This window comes from Geotrypetes seraphini, chromosome 5 (assembly GCF_902459505.1).
Source record: "Geotrypetes seraphini chromosome 5, aGeoSer1.1, whole genome shotgun sequence".
NCBI lineage: Eukaryota > Metazoa > Chordata > Amphibia > Gymnophiona > Dermophiidae > Geotrypetes > Geotrypetes seraphini.
In genome coordinates, this window is record NC_047088.1 from 163,417,123 (window position 1) to 163,439,218 (window position 22,096).

At 42.3% G+C, this 22,096-nt stretch overlaps 1 protein-coding gene across 1 annotated transcript in view; it reads right to left on the minus strand.

Annotated features, from left to right (window-relative positions):
- The window catches only part of ATIC (5-aminoimidazole-4-carboxamide ribonucleotide formyltransferase/IMP cyclohydrolase), a 163,531-nt gene that overhangs the window by 53,652 nt on the left and 87,783 nt on the right, over positions 1 to 22,096 (minus strand). Inside the window, exons 10-13 of the mRNA XM_033947256.1 lie at positions 14,468 to 14,553; positions 8,972 to 9,061; positions 8,006 to 8,134; positions 6,062 to 6,154 (exon numbers count right to left, since the gene is read on the minus strand). Of these exons, the coding sequence (XP_033803147.1) occupies positions 6,062 to 6,154; positions 8,006 to 8,134; positions 8,972 to 9,061; positions 14,468 to 14,553 (398 nt within the window). The remainder of the gene's footprint in view (positions 1 to 6,061; positions 6,155 to 8,005; positions 8,135 to 8,971; positions 9,062 to 14,467; positions 14,554 to 22,096) is intronic.

Consider the following 22,096-nt stretch of genomic DNA (forward strand, 5'->3'; position numbering starts at 1 on the left):
CGCTATTATGTCACTGCGTTGCAGTTGCCGTTGTCGACTGAGCGGGCTGATTTGCTGGCTGGGGCATGGAGCGCTGACTTAGGGTGCACTATCCCGTCTTCTTTACTCTCTCATTGCTTTGTTTTCTTGCGTATTCTTTCTTGTAATATGCTCCACAGGGAACAGGAATATAAATTCCTTCAGAGAATGTTTATTTCTCCACAGAGGGCTTATTGTGCTTGCTTTGCGGAGCATGCGCGTTGTCCTAAATGCCCTACGAGTCCTGCTACCCTGGGACATATGTTCTGGAATTGCCCTCTGATACAGGCGTTTTGGAGGCGCGTGTGGGCTTTTCTGTCCTCCTTATCTCTCTCATTGCCTGCTTGTGCCCCTGCTATTGCTCTTTTTTATGCTGGAGAGGCTCTTTCAAGCTGTTCTGGTGGGCAGCGACTGTTGGTGTTCAAGGCTCTCCTCCTGGCTAAGAAGGCCATTCTGGTCTCCTGGCGGGCTCCACATGCACCCTCCTTTTCTCAGTGGCAATTGTCTCTTTATGATTTAGCGCTTGTGGAGCGTAGGGTGGTGGGGACACGTGATGAGGGCCGGTGGACCAAATTTCAGGATGTTTGGGAGGGGTATTGGCTGTCCCTTCCTCATCGGGAGAGGAGTCTGCTGTTGAATTGCTAATCTTTTGGGTTGCCCTGCTCCTGTGTGGGGGTTCGTATGCTGCTTCCCCTGGCGCACTGTGTGCTCTGGCTTTTTTCTTTGTCTCTCTTCTTCTTCTTCTGGACTGCCTGTCCACCATGCGGGTTTGGGCGGGGGAGGGGGGGAATTGGGGGGGGGGTTGGGATGTGTGGGGTCTTTGCTGGGGGGTTGTTGGGGGTTATTGTAAAATACTGTATTGGGCCTGTTTGGATTTATGCTCATCTGCATTTGTTTGATTTCCAGCTGTGTCTCTATTTTGGTCTTGCAGATGTGTATTTGTTTTTTGTTGTATTGTGTATTGTTGCCTTTGCCCAATAAAGAAATATTATATATAAAAAAAAAAAAATCTCCAGAAGACAGTATAATACATGTTCTCTTCATAAAGTTTAAAGAGGGCAGACCAAGCTCTGAGGGGGTGTTCGCCCTGGTCTCATCAAAAACAAACATGGCCCTATGTCAAATACTTCCCATTCCTGTGCTAAATCTTTATAACTATGAGTAAATGGTTTTTCCATCTAGTTTTAGAGTCTTGTGAAAGACTGGAATTGGATTTATCAGATACAGTGACCACCTAAACTTATTTCTTGAAAGACAGAAGCCAGGACACCATGGTATTTTCCTCAATATTTTGGAAATTCAAATATTTTTCAAATAGACTGCACAAACTATAGAACCACAACATTTCTGTCTGTTCCAGATGTAACCCTCCCCCCCCCCACACACACACAAAAAAAACACAAAACCACCAGATGATCAGTCTCTCTCTGTCTAAGGTTGTAGACTACTCTGTATCCCAGACAGGAGGGCCTGTCCTCTAGAGATGGTGCATGCATTATTGAGGTCATTCCAAATACTAGACCTCAAAGCAAAGGTAATTTGAGATCAGCTGATAGAGGGTAGTATTTTTCTCTGACATAAAGCACCTTTAGAATTATTGTTTCTCAGGGTTTAAATTGTTAAACATAGAAATAGACGGCAGATAAGGGCCACGGCCCATCTAGTCTGCCCACCCCAATGACCCTCCCCTACCTTTCTCTGTGAATAGATCCCACGTGTCTATCCCATTTGGCCTTAAAATCAGGCACGTTGCTGGCCTCAATCACCTGAAGTGGAAGACTATTCCAGCGATCAACCACCCTTTCAGTGAAAAAGAATTTCCTGGTGTCCCCGTGCAGTTTCCCACCCCTGATTTTCCACGGATGCCCCCTTGTTGCCGCGGGACCCTTGAAAAAGAAGATATCTTCTTCCACCTTAATGCAGCCCGTGAGATACTTGAATGTCTCAATCATGTCACCCCTCTCTCTGCGTTCCTCGAGTGAGTACAGCTGCAACTTATCCAGCCGTTCCTCGTACGGGAGATCCTTGAGTCCCGAGACCATCCGGGTGGCCATTCTCTGCACCGACTCCAGTCTCAGCACATCCTTACGGTAATGCGGCCTCCAGAATTGCATACAGTATTCCAGGTGGGGCCTCACCATGGATCTATATAATGGCATAATGATTTCAGGCTTACGGCTGACGAAACTCCTGCGTATTGTCATAACCCTAGCTGGGAAGCTAGGTTGTTTCCTGATAGGGCCCCTCCTAACCCTAGCCTTACCTTGAATAGAGCGAACCAATGTGACAGGTTTGACACAAACAGAAAGAAACGTTTTGAATTCCAATTCAAACCCCATGTTACAGAGCCCTGGGGAGGAGAGGATGATGGGGAGAACAACCTGGAGCAGAGGGAGGTGCCTTGTGCAAAGGAACAGCCTAAGAACCAAATCACAAGCACAGGTAGTTCACAGCTGCTGGGTCTGATTAAAGCTCAGAAAAAAACCCAGCAAAAGCAATAGGCTACCCTTCCCCCTTTCAGGACAGGGCGTGGTCGCCTCAATGCTTTAGAGGCAGAATTGAGGAGAACTAGGGCAGTCTACCCTGGGACAGCCCAGGAAGGAGGTTCTAAGGACTGGCCTCCTGAGTCTCAGAAAAGTCAGGACATTGAGATGGTGGATGCAGCCCCTGTTCCTGAGGCCAGCCAGCCAGCCAACCCAGAGCCCATGTAGTTTCTGAACACTACCATGGAACCAGAAGTGTCCTACATGGATGAAAGTTAAGTGCAATAGCTTTACTTTTTGCTGTGGTTGATATTTTTGTTTTGGGACTGTCTGCAAGCACAGGCCTGGAAGACAAGTGAGCAGTGCTGTGCCCACGGCTGCATGAGTGCCTGATTTCTGGGACAGTAAAGTTTAGTTTGTTTGGCATATTTTTTCCTTTTTGCCTTTTTTGCAGTTTGTTTGAAATCGGATTGTTGATTATGTAAAGGGGTAGTAGTTGGGGAGAATCCACGTAAGATCCTCGGGTTGGGTTTGTGGGGCCAATTGTTGGCAAGCTGTTTAAAGCTGTTTAAGAGTGGATTCAGCTACTCCCTTCCCCCACCAGCGTGCTCAGCTGGTGTGTTGGGCCTGTTGCAAGCCAGGCCTCAGCAACATTTATTGAAGCTACCTTGCTAAGGACACTGATAAAGCTGGACATTACTGTTTGTAAATTATTTGGGACTTACCTGTTTGGACCTGCCAAGAAGGCGAGGGCTTTATGGTTTTTCAGCCCGGAATTTTTTTTCATGTTTTGTTTTGTATTATTCATGAAGTATCTAAACCCCTGACTTAGGGGACAAGGCACTCAATAAATTGAGACTCTTATACATAAGAACTTTATTGTTCCTGATTTGTTTTTTTTTTTACTGATTAAAAACCAGCAGGACCTCCAGCGTCTTCTGGAGGCACGTGGAGCGCAGGCTATTCTGGGCGCTGACCGGGGCCAGCGTTTAAGCCGGCACCGGCAACGCCACAGTATGCAACCTATGATTTGCCTTGCCTTGGATGAAGCTTGCTCTACTTGATTGGCAGTCTTCATGTTCTCACTGACGATCACCCCTAAGTCTCGTTCTGCTTCAGTTCTTGTTAGGATCTCGCCATTAAGGGTATAAGTCTTGCATGGATTTTGGCTGCCCAGGTGCATGACTTTGCATTTTTTGGCATTGAAGCTGAGTTGCCAGGACCTAAACCAGCACTCCAGTAGGAGTAGGTCGTGCATCATGTTGTCGGACATTGAATTTATGTTTGTTGTGCTTTTGCCCACTACATTGCTTAGTTTAGCGTCATCGGCGAATAATGTTATTTTACCTCGCAGCCCTTCTGCCAAGTTTCTTATAAAGATGTTGAGTAGGATCGGGCCCAGGACCGAGCCATGCGGCACTCCACTGATTACCTCCGTCATTTCGGAGGGGGTGCCATTCACCACTACCCTCTGAAGCCTACCTCCAAGCCAGTTCCCAACCCATTTCGTCAATGTGTCGCCCAATCCTATAGAACTCATCTTGCTCAGCAACCTGCGGTGTGGTATGCTATCGAATGCTTTACTGAAGTCCAGGTATACAATGTCCAGGGACTCCCCAACATCCAGCTTCCTCGTCACCCAGTCAAAGAAGCAGATCAGGTTGGATTGGCAGGATCTCCCCTTAGTAAATCCATGTTGACGGGGATCCCTTAGATTCTCCTCGTTCAGGATCGTATCCAATTGGCGTTTGATTAGAGTTTCCATTAGTTTGCACACTATTGATGTGAGACTCACTGGTCTGTAGTTTGCTGTCTCCATCTTGGAGCCTTTCTTGTGGAGTGGAATGACGTTAGCCGTCTTCCAGTCCAACGGGACGTTACCCGTACTAAGGGAGAGACTGAAGAGCGCGGATAGCAGTTCTGCCAAGACATCACACAACTCCCTGAGCACCCTGGGGTGTAGGTTGTCAGGCCCCATTGCCTTGTTAACCTTAAGCTTTGACAGCTCGCAGTAGACACCGCTGGGTATAAACTCGAAATTACTAAACGGGTCATCTGCGTCAACCCTTGTCTGTTACTGAGGGCCGAGTCCTGGCGCCTCACGGGTGAAGACTGAGCAGAAGTATTCATTTAACAGTTGGGCTTTTTCCGAGTCCGCTTCTACATAGTCTCCGTCTGGTTTCCTAAGACGTACTATCCCGCCTGAGTTCTTATTTCTGTCACTGATATACCTGAAGAAGGATTTATCTCCTTTCTGAATGTTCTTCGCTAGAGACTCCTCCATGCGGAATTTGGCCTCCCTAACTGCTGTTTTGACGGCTTTTGACTTGGCCAGATAGACTTCCCTAGAGTCCTGTTTCCCTGTTTGTTTGTAAGAGATGAATGCTTTTTTCTTCTCTTTGATGAGGTCCAAAATCTCCGCAGAGAACCACTGTGGCTTATTGTTCCTTTGCCGTTTACTTACTGATTTAACATAGCGGTTTGTTGCTTCTTGTTGCTTTCAAAAGTCGACCACATTTCTTCCACATTATCGGTTTCTGCTTGGCTTTGTAGCGCCTGGTGAACGAAGTCTCCCATTTCTTTGAAGTTTGTGTCCTTGAATTTGAGGACCTTGGTCAGTGTGGTAGATTTAGTGAAACCTTTCCTGACATTGAACCATACCATGTTGTGGTCACTGGAGGCCAATGTGTCGCTCACCGAGACCTCTGTGACACTTTCTCCATTGGTAAGTATCAGGTCCAGTATTGCCTGATCCCTTGTTGGTTCCAACACCAGTTGCCTGAGTCTTGCTCCCTTCAATTTAGAGAAAGGAACACTGAAGATTGCAGCCTTATTGGAGCTGTGTAATCAGATTAGTTTAACATTTGCTTCTCAAGATATGCAGCACTCAAATTGGCAATATTGTAGCCATGCTTATAGAACCCTTTACTGTAGAATAGGGGTCTCCAAAGTCCCTCCTTGAGGGCCGAATCCAGTCGAGTTTTCAGGATTTCCCCAATGAATATGCATTGAAAGCAGTGCTTGCACATAGATCTCATGCATATTCATTGGGGAAATCCTGAAAACCCGACTGGATTCGGCCCTCAAGGATAGAATGTTCATAACAAACCCAGAATTTGTGTTATGTAATACTTTTTTTTTAATTTAAATGGCTGTTTGTGCTGGAAAACTCTTTGGAAAAGTGTTGTTTCCACTGGTATATTTTAACATTTTTGTTTAATGTTCAGGCAAAAGCATGCTCAATCCTTTGACTTGTTGGTTCAGTTACAGTAGAGCAGCACCACCTACTGCTGGAAACTGATCTCTGCAGTACAGAAATTCTATCTAAAGCATCAAAAGAAAAGTATTTGCGACATCAGTAAAAGATAAAATTCAACTGTAAGTCAAGAAGGATTTCTTTCCCCACCCCTCCAAAATAGAAGCTATTAGCCAGGAAAAAAATTAGTCTGTCAAAAGCACTTTCTTTCAGACTTGGTGTAAAAAGGCATTTTTCCCATTTGCAGAAAGGTTGTCTGCTCCGTTTCCTCCAAAAGTAGGAGTATTCAGCTAAGTTAGCTTACCTGCCCATCTTTTGCATAGCAGACAGAGTTGGACTGGGTATACTTCACAGCAATGCTGGCTACAATCAGGTCTGTTAAAGCAGAATCTGGAATCTTGAGAGAAAATGGACAAATATGGATCACAGAAAGAATAGGAAAAGAAGTCTAAATGCAGAATTATGATATGTACAGCAACTCTGATGTGATACATTTTAGTAGAGGGACCATGCAAATCACAAGAGTACGACTCTCATTCACAGCTTGACAGAGAGGAGATGGAGGAGGTAAAGATCATCTCACCCTCATGTCATTGAATGGTAACCCTATAGCTTCTTCAGAGAACACACATTACATAAAACAGAATAACATTGAGCATCTGCATCCAAGGATTTTCTTAAACTGTGTAGTGTAGAGTTAGCAGCCATCACTAGTAGGAAAAAACTGGAGTCTCTAAGGTCTGTGATAGCCTTTTATTACAAATAATCATATGCCGGCTTTTGAAATCTCTTCTTTAGGCACATTAACATATTAGGAGATACTATGTGAAATTAGGCCCATTTAAGCAATTAGAAAAACTACTTTCTCAGTCAATGCACAACTAAGCTGTGGGCTTTTAGCCAGAGAATGTGGTCAAAGCTAGTCTAGTAGTATAGCCAAGTTCAAATAAAGGATTTGGACAAGTTAATAAACTCTTTAATTGCTAGGCAAACAAGGGGATGACAGCTCTTTAATTCTTATAGTGTGATTTTCAAGGTATTTCCCAAGTAGTCCTGATTTGTCATAGGTGAAAATAGAATGCTGGGACCAACGAACCATGGTCTGACCCAGCAGAGTGCTTACATCCTTGAATATGTTTTTAAATCATAAATCTACATCACCCAGGTCCTTAACACAGTGCAGTACAGCTCCAGAGACCTACCGTCTTACTCCATTTAGCAGAAAAGTTAACATACTACCAGAAAAACCCAGACATGTCCTCTAGAGGACTCTCTGGGCTCCTGGACGGACTTTCCAAAGCCCGGTGTTTGTCTGGATTTTGGAAAGCCCCTACACGCTCTGGTGGTGCTACTGAGTATGCGCAGATGACGTCACACACATCCATGCATGCTCCAGGTTCTCCAGACGCAGCTGGAGTTCCTCACAAAGAAAGAAAGCTTTCTGGGGGCAGGGTTGGAAGACGTAACAGGACGGGGCTGGAGGAACCAGGCCGGAGTGGAGGTGGAACGGGGCGGGTAATTTAACACAGTACAAATAAAGACCTAAACGATGGCAAATAAAGATGGCAAATAAAGACCTAAACGATCCATCCAGTATGCTCATAAGTTATACTCATTAAAAAATACGTAATTAGATTAACTTCTCTCTTCTTTGATATTTCTAGGCAATCGACTGTAAAGTCTGGTAGTGTCCTAGGTTCCAAATGCTGAAGTTGCCATTCAAGCTCACTCCAGCCTATCCAACCATCCTCAAGTTCTAGTGGAGTTCCCATTGATACCCACCCCAGCCCATCCTACCCTGAATCACCATATATGGGACATAGACTGTGTAGGTCTGTCCAATACTGGCCTTAGTTCTTTAATTTACATCCTTCATTTTCTAATTAAAGATCCTCTATTTTTATCCCATGTTTTTTGAATTCCATCACAGTTTTCCTCTCCACCACTTCCCTCGGGAGGGCATTCCAGGCATCTACCACCCTCTCTGTGTCCGATTTTTTTTTTTTTTAATTTTTTTTTTAATATGGTATCCCTAGTACTACCTAACAGTCAAGTCACAACCAAAAGTGGGTCTTAGTTTGTTTCTAAAATGTTTCTAAGGATGTGTCCTATGATGCTGAAAATAACTTAGGTTTACCTGAAAAACAAAACAGGAGTAGCATATTCTATAACAGGCAGACTGCAAACTCCCCTTAAGAGTTCAAAGCCTAGAAACCATCCCTAATTCCCATGTTCTTTACACACTTACATCTGTGTGCTTTGTGACCACATTGCTGAAGAGAGATTTGTCTATGACTGCGTTGTCCCTTTTCTGCATCAGATTCAATCCAAAAATGTTCCGCACTTCCATCTCATCTGGCTCATAATCTGGATCCATCTGAAAAGTTTAATACACATCTCAATTTATTTCTTATGCAGTCACCCTATATTTGGATGGTGTCAGGACAGCACTGTATCATTAAACAGTTCTTGGAAAAGACAAGTCTCTTCCACTAAACAGCATGTGCTCAGTTTTGACAGCTTTAAAGGGATTTTTATTTTGTTCTCTTGATTTCTTCTTCTCGAAGAATGTACTATGTCATTTGGTGCTATAGAAATATTGATCAGATGTGGTAAAACAAGGAATCTTCAACGCAAATAAGGGATTGGGACTTGTTTACCACTTTTTTGTAGTTATACAACATACTCAAAGCGGTTTACATAGGTACTTCAAGCATTTTCTCTATCTGACCCAGTGGGCTCACTATCTATCTAATGTGCCTGGGGCAGTGGATTATGTGACTTGCCAAGGGTCACAAAGAGCAGCGTGGGGTTTCAGCCCATTAAAAGCCATGTTCCCATTTTCACAGCCCATGTAATGCTTTCCACCCTAGTGATGATATTTCTCACCAAAATATGCTTCACAGAGTAGAGTGATGTTAATTTTATCATGTCATGCAGTAGATTGCTTAGAAGTATGATAGGCAAAATATAAAGGACAACTATTTATAATTACCATATAAATACATAGCATATTCAAAGACCAAATAGCAATATTGCCATCAGTTTAAAAGAAAACTTATTAGTGCACACAATCAGTAAACTTATTTGTGCACACATCAAATCAAGGTTATAAGTGCAAAGGATAATACTCTATAGAAGTAGGGAAACAGTGAAAACTAAATCAAGCTGAATTTATTCCCACCACATAATATACAAATAGGGTAAATGTAACCTGCAGAATGCAGTAACTTCCATTCTTCTTTTTAGCCAAGATATTCATAGCCTCTTCCTCATAGCCAGGAGCAATGATACCATCAGAAACCTGTCACAGAGAAGCACAGGTAAGTCTACAGAAATAAAAAAAAAATAATAATAATAATACAGTCTGCACACTGTAGACAGATACGATTATGTAGATGATAAAGAGTTGCCCAGAACAAAAGAAGACAGTGAGATTGGATCTCAAGAGTGGCTTCTACAATTACATCAGAGGTAGAGGGAACTGGTCTCTATACCCCCAAGGAACCTTACCCCACCATAAAACTATATATAGGAAGCCAAAGTATCAAGCATTTGCGACATTATGGGTATTTGAATAAAGATTACCTACAGAAAATGAATAAAGAACCCTTCAAGCAAAAGTTAATGTGACATTGACTGGTGTTTCTTAAGTTTTAAACCTAAGAATATAGTACAATGCCTATGAACCCCAAGTATAATAAAGGAAAATTATAAGTTCTTACCACGATACTCTTGTTTAATTGAAACTATTTTATGTATTTTATGACACAATAAGAGACTAAACTACTCCATCTTTTTGATGCACAAAAAATGCAAATTCAAGATCAGAGGGCAGAATCGTCTAAGTCAGGGTTTTAATGTTTTTGGTTCTCACGTGTCTAACTAAGGGGACCTTTTGCTAAGGTACGCTAGCCGATTTAGCGGGCGCTAAATGCCAACATGTTCATTATATTCTATGAACGTGTTAGCATTTTGCATGCGCTAAATCAGCTAGCGCGCCTAAGCAATGAAATCCTCGCACCCCCTTCCTAAACCACATGTACACTAATGACTGACAGCTAAATACGTCACTGTTAGCTGCTAACAGTGCTAACTGCAAACATGACACTAAAATTACAGAAGTACAGAGTTATATTACCAAAGTTGTCACACCAAGCTACAATGCTACATAAATTGTTCATACAGTAATGTTGTTGAATAAAATGACCATTTACAAATGATGCATGCATAGATTTCAAGATTCATCTCCAAAGCATTTAACCTCTTCCCACGACTGGTTAAGAATGCCTGGTCCAAGTGAAACCCTTAATTTCCTTAGGTCTAACAGCTAATTAGGATAAGGTGCTTAAACAACAAGTTACCAAGTAAAAACACGCTGCAGAATAAATCTGTTATAACTAAGCTTAGGCATCCTATTCTATACAAAGGACCAAAAACTTCTAAGTTTGTTCTTCACCATAAAAAGCAGTAGGAACTTATGAAACATTTGGAACAAATTCCAAAGCACCCTATGAAAATGTAGCCGATACTTGTCTAATCTCCTAAGTTATCTTTCTCGCAAGTGGTTCCACCACCTAGATGGAAGCTCTATATCTGAATGTTTGGAATTTATGAAGATAGCTGACTTGAGGTACATGTTTCTAAACATTTGGGGCCCATTCATCATCTTTCAGATAGTCCAAAAATGGACACTGACTTTCTAGGAGATGTCATCCTGCCATGATCATCCCACCCCCCCAAAAAAAAAAAAATCCACAAGGTCACAAAGAAGCCCAGATTAACATCTAAAGATCTGCAGATGTTTCAGGAAAAAAATGAATGGTAATGATGTTAATGAAATGGCTAGATGAAACCATGCTCTTTCAAAAATCATTGCTGCCTACCTCAGGTTCACCAAATACAATGACCCATAAAACTTCTGGATTAATATTATCTGAATAAAAACCTCATCCTGTCAACCATGGTGGTAAAGCAGTGGTCTCAAACTCAAACCCTTTGCAGGGTCACATTTTGGATTTGTAGGTACTTGAAGGGCCTTAGAAAAAATAGTTAAAGTCTTATTAAAGAAATGACAATTTTGCATGAGGTAAAACCCTTTAAAGTTTATAAATCATTCCTTTTGGCTAAGTTTTAATAATAATATTGTAATTTATAGCTAAAGAGACATATGATCAAGAAACTGTTTTATTTTACTTGTGATTATGATAAACATACCGAGGGCCTCAAAATAGTACCTGGCAGGCCACATGTGGCCCTAGACCATGAGTTTGAGACCACTGTGGTAAAGGATTGTTGTGGTTGTCTGGGTCTTGCTGCATCCAAGTAAGGGGAACTGACATTTCAGTCATTATTCTGTGGCTTTCTAATGGCACAATGGCTGAAACACCAGTTCTACTTACTCGGATATTACAAGACCACAACAATCTTGACAATAGCCATGGAAGCTTTAGAGAACATCATGGTATGGGGTTGTTCTGTTGCACCAGAATCTGGACAGCTTTCCATCATAAATTTTGCTTCTTCATCAGAAAACTCTTCTAGAGAATGCAGAACAACTGTCCCATAGCTTAAACTGAGCTGAAAGTTCATCATGGAGCAAGAAAACACTCCTAAAACATTCAAGTAAATCTACTACACAATGACTTCCCAGCTGCATGTCCAGCCCTTGTTTCTCCTCCCGCCCTAGCTATGAGTAGCAGAAGGAGCTGAGAGTGACGCCTTCTTTTCTCTTCTCCCCCAATTAGAGCTAGAGGGCGGACCCTTCTATGACTCTCCCCGCCCCAGGACCAATCAGCACTGAAAGGGATTTAAGACCGTTCGTCACTCAGCTCTCATCTCTGCCCTTCTTTCCCTCCCTTCAGCACTGCAAGAGGCCAGAAAAAGAGGCTTTTTTTTTTGCGTTCAAAACGGGACGTATGATCACCTTAACCATGCAGCAGTTGCTCATCAATATTTCTACAACAAAATAAAAATAAGAATTTTTTTTCCCCTAAATCTCTTCAGAAGGGGGGAGGGGATACATGGTACTCTATACAAAAACCACAAAAAAACTTTGAGAGTCACAGAAGATTCTCATTTCTGCCTCAGAGCAAAAGATATAAACTACATGATGGTGGGTCTCCAGACTGGTCAGGAGGACTCATGGAAATTAGCAGGTAATTTTTCCTTATCTCCCAAACCAGTCCAGAATCAAAGGGATGTAACAAAGCACCATTAAACTAGGCGGAATTCCAAAACTTCTGCCCTAAGCTCTCCTATGCTGAATACTGCATCTCTCTGGCAAAGACATCCTGTCTATAGTGCTTAAAGAGAAAGTATGCTTTACAAATCACAATCAAAGGGATGGCATGTGGCTCCACCCATGAAGTTGCTATCCCTCTGACTGAATGAGCCTTAACGGTCTTAGATGGTACTCGACCTTACAAAACATAAGCCGAAGAAATTATTTATTTAAGCCAACAGGCAATGGCAGCTTTCAAAGCAGACTCTCCTTCTCTGGTTCTTCCAAAACGGAACCAAACAACTAATCTGCTTTCCAAAATGCAGTCGCTATCTCTAAGTAATGTATGAGGACTCTACAACATCCAAACTGGTGGAAAAGAGAAACCCTACCCACAATCCTCTTGTTTGAAGGAAATTAACATAATTTACTGGTTAACACGAAAAGCTGAAGCTATATTTGACAGTAAGGAAGGAATAACAGCCTGAATAGAAACAGCAGCCTTCATAAAAACACCAGGATGGATCCCAGCTTGAGAGCATTTGCAATTCTGAAATTTTAACTCACAGAACAAATGGCCACTAAAAAAGGTTGTTTTCTGCATTAAGATCCTTACACCTTTTTTTAATGACTCAAAGGACAGAGAACCTAGGGCATAAAGAATTAAATTGAGTTATCATATTAGATAGGCCAAATGAATCAGAGACTTTAAATGCAACATCCCTTTAAAAAAATTAACTATATCTTAATGTAAAGCTAAGAATGCTCCCTTCCAGGTAGCTCCTAAAACACACACCAGTAAAGCCATCTGGACTATCAGGGAGCATTGAACCAAGCCTTTTGTTAAGCCAGTCTTGCAAAAAAAGATAAAAAGTACTGAAGCCTGAAATGGCAAGTACAACAATTCTGTGCCCCATGACTCAAAAACCCTCTAGACCAGATTGTAGTTCATGCTCCTTTCCCATTTGTTTGAAGTAAGTCTGTATGTCATGTCATTTGTTGTACTAACATACCCTGGTATTGTCCTGCACTGTTAATTTTTAATATTTTTATGTTATCTTCTCTGTTTATATAAAGTATTTCTGTACACCGCCTAGAAGTCTGATTAGGAGGTATAAGAAATTTTAAATAAACTTGAAATAAACTTGATTCAACCCAGTCCTCAGGGACCACCTGGCCCGTCGGGTTTTCAAAATCTTTGTCATCCATATTCATTGTGGATATCCTGAAAACCTGACTGGCCAGGTGGTCCCTGAGGACTGGGTTGAATACCACTGCTCTAGACTCTGGTATATGATAAGCAGGTGGATCTTTATTGATCTCATCAACAGAAACCTTTCAAGGGCCACGTCACAAGACAAAAGTGAGATGAGCTGTCCACTGAAACTGGCTTCTGTATTAATAGATCCCTTTTCTGTATTAATAGATCCCTTCTCTGTGGGAGCTGCAAGCTTTCCCCACCTTGAGGTATATAAGTTCAAGGCTTCTTGGACCAGCCCAGCAAGGTGATCAGTCCTTTATATAGCAGGGCCCATAAGTCATTGCTGACTCCATCTGCTGGCTGTCAGACATAACTTATTTGTTTTGGACTGGTCTGGGGAGGCGACGTAGGTCAAGTTATTGCCACTCAAGAAGATGCCACCATTTACTGAACAAAGGTTTAAGCTATTTTTTTCACGATTTTGGGCCTATATGTTGTAATAAGCCAACAAAGTATTTCCTATTAATAAGCATATATTGTTGAATCTTTTGTTAATAATTTAAAATGTCCTTTGTTTGATGAATTAAATGGGGGTTTTTTCCTGTTCTTATGAGGGTTTAAAGTATGGTCTAATCATATTTTGAGTATACATTGTGCCAAGTATCCACACTAATAGAGCCTCTGAGTAGGGCAGCAAGATGTTAGTGACTTCTGTGATTGTTAGGGATTTTGGAAATACAATAACTTAGCCACCTCCCCACCTGGAGGGGCAGGAAGATAGCTGTTAGATCGAGTGGAAGGTGCTAGCTAAGGAAGCCCTCTTCACCAGGTTTGAGCCAGGTTTCAGTTAAGACAGAATATATCTAAATGAGAGCATAGAGCCAGATCCATATCATGTGAGGATTTGGAACGAAATAGACGTGCAGTTCAGGAGTCCCAGAGAAACACTTGAGGGTGAAAAGGCAGGAGAGGAGGAAGATAACTGACAGGGAATGAGATTACTTAGCAAACCCTCGATGTTGGGTGGATTGCAAAGGCCGATGAACCCCAGAGTACTGGAATGGAAGACATAAGATACTTGCTATTTAAGGGTAGAACCATCGTTAGTAGTTAACTCAGGCTTCCTTGATTCTTAGGCAAGCTACTCCTCAGCAAGCCATAGTAAGGTGGATGGGATGATGGGGAAGAAAGAAAAACAGGTTTAATGAGTGCTGCTTTCAGAATCACTCATTTCATCAGAATGTTAGTTGTGGCTATGTATACAACTGTTCTCCAGCCTTACTCACCTCTCTGGAAATGATTTTTGCAGTTGGGACATCACACACATCTGAGAGAGCAATAAAGTCACCAAATGAAGACATCCTGTCAGCACCTGAGAATAAAAGTCAGAAAAATGAACAAAACTACTGGAATTCTGGCCTCTGTATTAGAGTGCAGCACAACAAAGAAAAATGGGGAGACCTAATGATCCACAGTGAAAACAATCCACCGATAAAAACAAAAACTGTGGATACAGATGTTCTGGAGATAATTTATTAAACACTGACATATAAAACCATGAAAATTCAATTAAAAAGTACAATGATAAAAAAATACTGTGATAAAAATCCAACCGGACCCATAGAGTGGTCATGAAAATTCTAGGGACAAACTCAAAAGATCCTCCCCTCAAATGTACTTCTTACATTTATATTTGATCTCCCCTATTAAGTGATCCAATGTCTTCAAGAGGCAGCAGAAAAATGCCAATAAGCATCATGGCCAAATTTTACAGCTATTCAGTGTAGTTAATGTCCTGATAGTGTGACAGTGAATCAATTCTGCAATGTAGTCTTTCTACATGCATAGGATTTAAGCAGGGCTGTGCAGCTGGAAGCAATTTTGGGTGAAGTCAGAGTTGGTAAAAATGTACCAACTGTGACTCCAGTTTCAAAGTAAAAAAAAATGCCTACATTAAAAATGGGCATGGTTAGGGGCATATCATGGGTATTTTTGAGTTAGCTGAATCAGGTGCTGTTAGGCTCCAATATTAACGCCTAGTTTAGGCATAGAAAATCCTGGCATAAATTGGGGATACCTAAATGTTATGATGCTGAGTGCTGCCTAAGAACGCTTAGGTGACGCTAAACATGATTCTATAATGTGTGCCTAAGTTTTATAGAATCAGTACCTATATCAGAGCCTAACTTTAGGTGGACTTTATAGAATCAGGGCCTAAGTATTTAATGCAGTGATTTCCCAAGTCAGTCCTGGAATACCTACTTGCCAGTCAGGTTTTTAGGATATCCACAATGAATATGCATGAAAAAGATTTTCATACAATGGAGACAAGTGTATGCAAATTAATTTTGTGCATATTCATTGTGGATATCCTGAAAATCTGACCGGCAAGGGGTTATTCCAGGACTAACTTAGGAAACACTGGTTTATTAGACCAAAAGTCTTCAAAAGATTAGCCTCTCACTAAATGATCTGACTAGTTTACTGGTCCGAACTAATTGGAGGTAAACTTAAAAGTGTGCTTGTGGGCGATGATAATTTTGTGCCAAAGACTCAAAGGACAACAAGATGGAATCTTCAAAAATCTGTCCCCATCGTGCCGCACAAAAATTTTCCACTGCTTATATTGAGGAACAATGCTTCTTTGCATCTTTTTATGGCAGTAGATATCCTAAAATTCATGATGGGGTTTAATCACCACTTCTCTCCCACCCTCATCCTCCCTTCAACAGCATGGTGTCCAAGTTCCATCCATAGAAAGTTGCAAGGATCTGATATATCTTTCAGTACGCCAGTTTTTGACTGAATCGTCTCTGAAATTTATGGATGTTTATGAAAGGTCCCATTGTTAAAGCAAATATTATATGCATTTAATTTGTATTTCAACAAGATCTTAATGCGGTGATGAAATTTTACTTTCAAAATGCTCAGACTCCCTTCTTTGGACAGAGGGTATGGATTTACCTTGATGTCAATAAAGAAACACAGGAAAGCAGAAAGTTATTTCTTAGCCATAAGGCAAGGGACCAAAGAGTTAGGAGCCACTTTCCTACTTGCACATCTGAGCAAATGTTTTATCAGATATGCCGGGGTGAAATGTATTTTCTATGTCCCAGACCAGTTAAAAGCATTTCTGGAGTTAAAAAAGATCACCAGGGGGTAATTGACACTAAATTGTTTAGGAGTTGTTTCATTAAGCCAATTTATTAATGCTTTTTCTTAAAACTTTTATTTAAAGTTGGGTTTTTTTTTTCCCTTTGGCTTCTCCCCTTCTTTTAAAGCCTTTTGTGGTCTAAGAAGAAAAAAAAAAGAAGGAATAATTATCTATACCAGGGGTAGGCAATTCCGGTCCTCGAGAGCCGGAGCCAGGTCAGGTTTTCAGGATATCCAAAATAAATATGCATGAGATAGATTTGCATCTCAAGAAGGCAGTGCATGCGAATCCATCTCATACATATTCATCGTGGAGATCCTGAAAACCTGACCTGGCTCCGGCTTTCGAGGACCGGAATTGCCTATCTCTGACCTATACCGATTATATTTTGATTTATGTTTATTCGTTTTTGTTTTTCTTGAAAAATGTATTCAAATTAAAAAAAACATATATATTATATGCATCATAAACTGGTATATTTTTCCAGTGCAATATCAGGGACATTTGCAAACCAACTAAGGTTGGATCAACATAAGCATAGCAGCAGAAGACTGGGGGCAGATGAGAACAGTCATGATCTTGCCTAACTTTCCACAATATTGCTAATGGTATTTTAAAAACTACCTTTACTGTACCCAAGTGTAGAACAAAGTGCTGGCTTAATGCTTATAAGATGCTGTACATCTGAATCTTTAGCATTTAGACTCAGACATTTGGCTGACTCTGCGAACTACAGAAAGCTGAGGGAAAGTGCTGACAAGATTAAGTACCTCTTCATTTACAGTATTTGTACTGGCACAGTAACTGTCACTCGATAAACTGGCCTTTCTTCTCTACACCATTTAACATCTGTCATCCAAGAATTGCTTTTATAATACCTGAGTTATCTATAAAATACTGGATGCTTAGAAAATCTTGACTTTCTGTGATTGTGCTACAGAGAATGTGCAGTATGCTACCTCATGAAGAGGAGAACGTGTACAATTGTTAAGTCAGGGCATTTTCCTGGCTACCAGCTGCAAATTGTAACAATCCCTTTTCCCCAGGACTACATACACCAGATGTTCTGCTGCACTCGGCAGCAAAGAAAACTACTTTCTGTATTAGAACATTATTACAACTTTTAAATCCCTTGCTATAAGCTATGATCTGATGGAAGCAATAATACACAGTAACAGAGAAAAGTAAAAAATTAGGGACCATCTGTCTCACCTCATCTTAGCAGCTGACCCTGCCTAAATGAATCCAGCTCCAGTCACCCTTCCTTGCTCTTGCCCCCACCACCTGCTGTCACCCAAATAAACTTAACTGCTTATACATCACTTAATGTACTGACAGTTGAAGTAGACAGCCATTGCAATCTATGTGACTGTGCTCCAAGTTTTGGCACACAATTTCCTAATGCACATTCTATGCAGCAAAAAACTAAATGGCATGCGAATTACTGCAGTGTTAAATGTGTGCAGAAAGGAAAAACTATGCACACCAAAGTCGCATGCTGCAGTTTTGTGCATATATTAGCTGAAGTCTTTCATCTTTCTGGTCAGCATTTGAGCCAAGTCCCTGTTCAGTACTGATTTCTGGCTCCTTATGTCTGATGTACTGAATATTGAATGAGGATCGAACCGTGCACTGGCAGAAAATGAAACAGGGGCTATGATTTCCTATTTTAATGTTGCTATCTTATCTAGGGCAACCCAGACAGAGAATCCATAAAGTTGCAACATCCCTCCCCCAGCTGGTGGGCCACTACTGATCTGGTCACAGAGCTACATTCCACAGCATTCTCTTCTTCCACTACCAACTCAGAAAATAGCCGTGCCTGATCCCCAGCAGTATATCAAGAAATACCACCAGGGGTCGGAATGCCAAATAAGGGAATATCCCATATTTGGCAGCCTGAGCCCTGAAGGTATGTTCCAGTGTATCATTAGGAGTCATATGCTACCAAAGGAGCAAGTAGATTATCATCCCTGATGGAAGGAAGTTATAACTATCATCAATGGCTGGGATGGACCCCTGAAGCAGGAGCTCCATGTTGCAAGGGGTTTTCTAAGCATTAATATAGCATATGCCAGGTAATAATCGATCAGTCTCAGCCAAATGTTGGTGCTTAATTGTGAGAAAAGGAAGCAAAATATAGCAAAAAGTAAGCTGATTGATTTAAGACAGTTTTCTTAACCTGGAGGTGAACTGAGCACTCATGGATAGGACAAGATAATAGCCCAACACATGGATGAGACATGGAAGAGGGATCTAGATTTGAAACATCTATTTATTAGGATTATGAGGGGGTGCTGAAAAGTTCTCAGTCAAACCAAATTCCTAAATTCTGAGTGTTACTTTGCCACTGTAGCTGAAGAGTTAAAAGGGTTATTTTATTTTGCAAAATGCCAATTTGCAGAATTGTATTGCTATGTTTTGACATTGTTTCAGATCATCAATTGAACCATGTCAACGAAAAGTGTGGTTATTTTCAAGTGTGGAACTCCAAGCCGTCATGAAGCTCCTATTTCTGCAGAAAAAAAACTCCAAAGGAAATCCATGAATGTATGATGAGTGACAAATGCCCATCATACTCCACAGTGAAGAAGTGCTATGCAAATTTTCAGAGTGGAGATTTCGAGAATGAAGATGCAGCAAGGTCTGGGAGGCCTGATTTTGGCAGATCAGCAAATATTGGCTAAAACAACTGCTGAGAGATGACAGATATCCAGGGGACATGTTGGGTATATAATCCATGAACAGCTGGGTATGCAGAAGCTGTCAGCCAAGCGGGTACCCAAATGTTTGAATGCTGGCGAGAAACGATGTAGACACTTCCAAGTTGATTTTGCAACATTTTCAGCGGGCTGGTGCCATTTTTGGGAACAACTAGTTATTATTGATGAAACATGGTTATACCGCTATGATCCTGAAACAAAACAACAGTCCAAGCAATGGTGACACTTAGGTTCTCCAAGGCTAAGGAAAATCAAGACCCATAAGTCAGCAGGAAAGGTCATATCCACAGTGTTTTAGGATTAGAAAAGTATTGTAATGACTGACTACCTTCCAAGGGGCCAAACAGTTAATGCAGAATACTACTGCAACTTGCTGTGCCGATTAAGAGGCAATGAAAGAAAAAGGAGCTCTTTTTGCAAGACAATGCACCTGGCTCACAAGGCTGGCAAAACAATGGATGTTTTGATGCAGCTGGAGTTTCAGTGCATAGACCATCCACCCTACTCACCATATCTTGCTCCATCTGACTATTTTTTGTTTTCAAACTTTAAAAGAATTTGAAAGGGCGACAATTTTCAAGTGACTCGAAGACGATTGCAGAAGTATTTCAGTGATCAGACAGAATATTTTTTGAAAGGGTTACAGAAACTTCACATACGATGTGCCAAGTGTGTTGAACTTAAGGGTGAATATGAGGAATAACTTACAAGTTTCATAGTTCCATATCATTCCCTTCTTGGTTGGGCTGAGAACTTTTCAACATCCCCTTATAATTTATTCCCTTTTTAAAAAATAAATTCACTTATAAGAACAACAACAACAAAAAAGAGTTGCCTTACTGGGTTAGAGCAAGGGTCCATCTAGCCATATCTCCTGTTTCCAAACAGGTTACAAGTGCCTGGAAGTCTCAGAATGTGGCAAGATTACATAATACTTAATCCCAAAGGCAAGCAGTGGCTTTTTCAGGTCTCAAGGCAGTGCACAGCAAATACAACAGACATAGGCTATAAATTACAGCAACAAAAGTATTCAAATAGAACACATTATGGCACAGTAGGTTATTACACTGTGAACACAAAGCACAGTTACTTACCGTAACAGGTGTTATCCAGGGACAGCAGGCATATATTCTCACATGTGGGTGACGTCATCTACGGAGCCCCGGCACGGACAGCTTTTCAAGCAAACTTGATTGAAGTTTCAAGTTTGCACACTGCACCACGCATGTGCATGCCTTCTCGCCCACTAGAGGGCGCATCCCACCTCGTGGTCCTCAGTTCCATAACTAGCAAGGAAGCCATCCCCGGGGAGGCGGGCGGGTTGTGAGAATATATGCCTGCTGTCCCTGGATAACACCTGTTACGGTAAGTAACTGTGCTTTATCCCAGGACAAGCAGGCATGATATTCTCACATGTGGGTGACCTCCAAGCTAACCAAAGTAGGGCAGGTGGGAGGATGGCAATTTAGGAAAACAGATTTTGCAAAACTGACTGGCCAAACCGGCCGTCACTCCTGGATAGAGTGTCCAGACAGTAATGAGAGGTGAATGTATGAACCGAAGACCAAGTGGCAGCCTTACATATGTCCTCCATCGGAGTGGATCGGAGAAAGGCTATCGAAGCTGCCATTGCTCGGACCTTGTGCCCCGTGACTCGACCCGGGGGAGGAAGGCCAGCCTGAGCGTAGCAAAAGGAAATGCAAGCGGCCAACCAGTTAGACAGAGTGCGCTTGGAAACTGGATGCCCTAATCGATTGGGATCGAAGGACAAGAACAATTGAGGAACCTTCCGATGAGACCTGGTGCGTTGAAGATAATATGCCAACGCCCTCTTACAGTCAAGCGTGTGAAGCGCCGTCTCGCCAGGATGGGAGTGGGGCTTCGGGAAGAACACAGGAAGGACAATGGACTGATTGAGGTGGAAGTCAGAAACAACTTTAGGTAAAAACTTAGGATGGGTGCGGAGAACCACCTTGTCGTGATGAAAGACAGTGAAAGGAGGGTCCGCAACCAAGGCTTGCAACTCCCCAATCCGCCTGGCGGAGGTGAGGGCGATCAGAAACACCACCTTCCAAGTCAGAAATTTCAAGAGGGACTTGTTGAGTGGCTCAAAGGGGGGTTTCATCAGTTGAGCCAGGACCACATTCAAATTCCACACGACCGACGGAGGCTTAAGAGGGGGACAAACCCTGAGTAACCCTTTCATGAAGCGTGTCACCAAGGGATGGAGTGACAGAGGGCGTCCATCCAGAGGTTGGTGGAAAGCAGAAATCGCACTGAGATGAACCCGCACCGAAGTGGTTTTCAAGCCAGAGCGCGACAAATGGAATAAATAGTCCAAAACCGAGGATACCGGGACTGATACCGGATCCAGGTGAAAAGACGAACACCAGGTGGAAAACCTGGTCCATTTCTGCGCATAGCAAAGCCTCGTCGAGATCTTGCGGGAGGCTTCCAACACCTCCCTTACCGATTGAGACAGGTCCGGAGGAGTCAGGGAACAAGAAACCAAGCTGTCAGGTGCAATGACTGCAGATTGGGATGTAACATGGATCCTTGACTCTGAGACAGCAGAGAAGGAGATACAGGCAGGGGAAGAGGCTCCCTGGCACTGAGCTGGAGCAGCAGGGAGAACCAGTGCTGACGCGGCCACCGAGGTGCTATGAGAATCATCGTGGCCGTGGACGATTTTAGGTGTACCAACGTTCGCATGATCAGAGGAAACGGAGGGAATGCATACAGGAACCTCCCTTCCCAGTCTAGTAGGAAGGCATCCGCTTCTAGACGGTCCCGCGAGTACATCCGAGAACAATATAGTGGTAGTTTGTGTGTCTCCGGAGAGGCAAACAGATCCACCTGTGGCGTTCCCCAGCGAGCGAAAACCTCGCGCAGAACTGCTGAGTGTAGGCTCCACTCGTGCGGTTGCAGAAGTCGACTGAGTTTGTCCGCCAGGCAATTCCGTTCTCCTTGGATGTAGACCGCCCGGAGGAAGATGTTCCGGGAGGCCGCCCACTCCCACAGGCGGAGAGCCTCGGAAC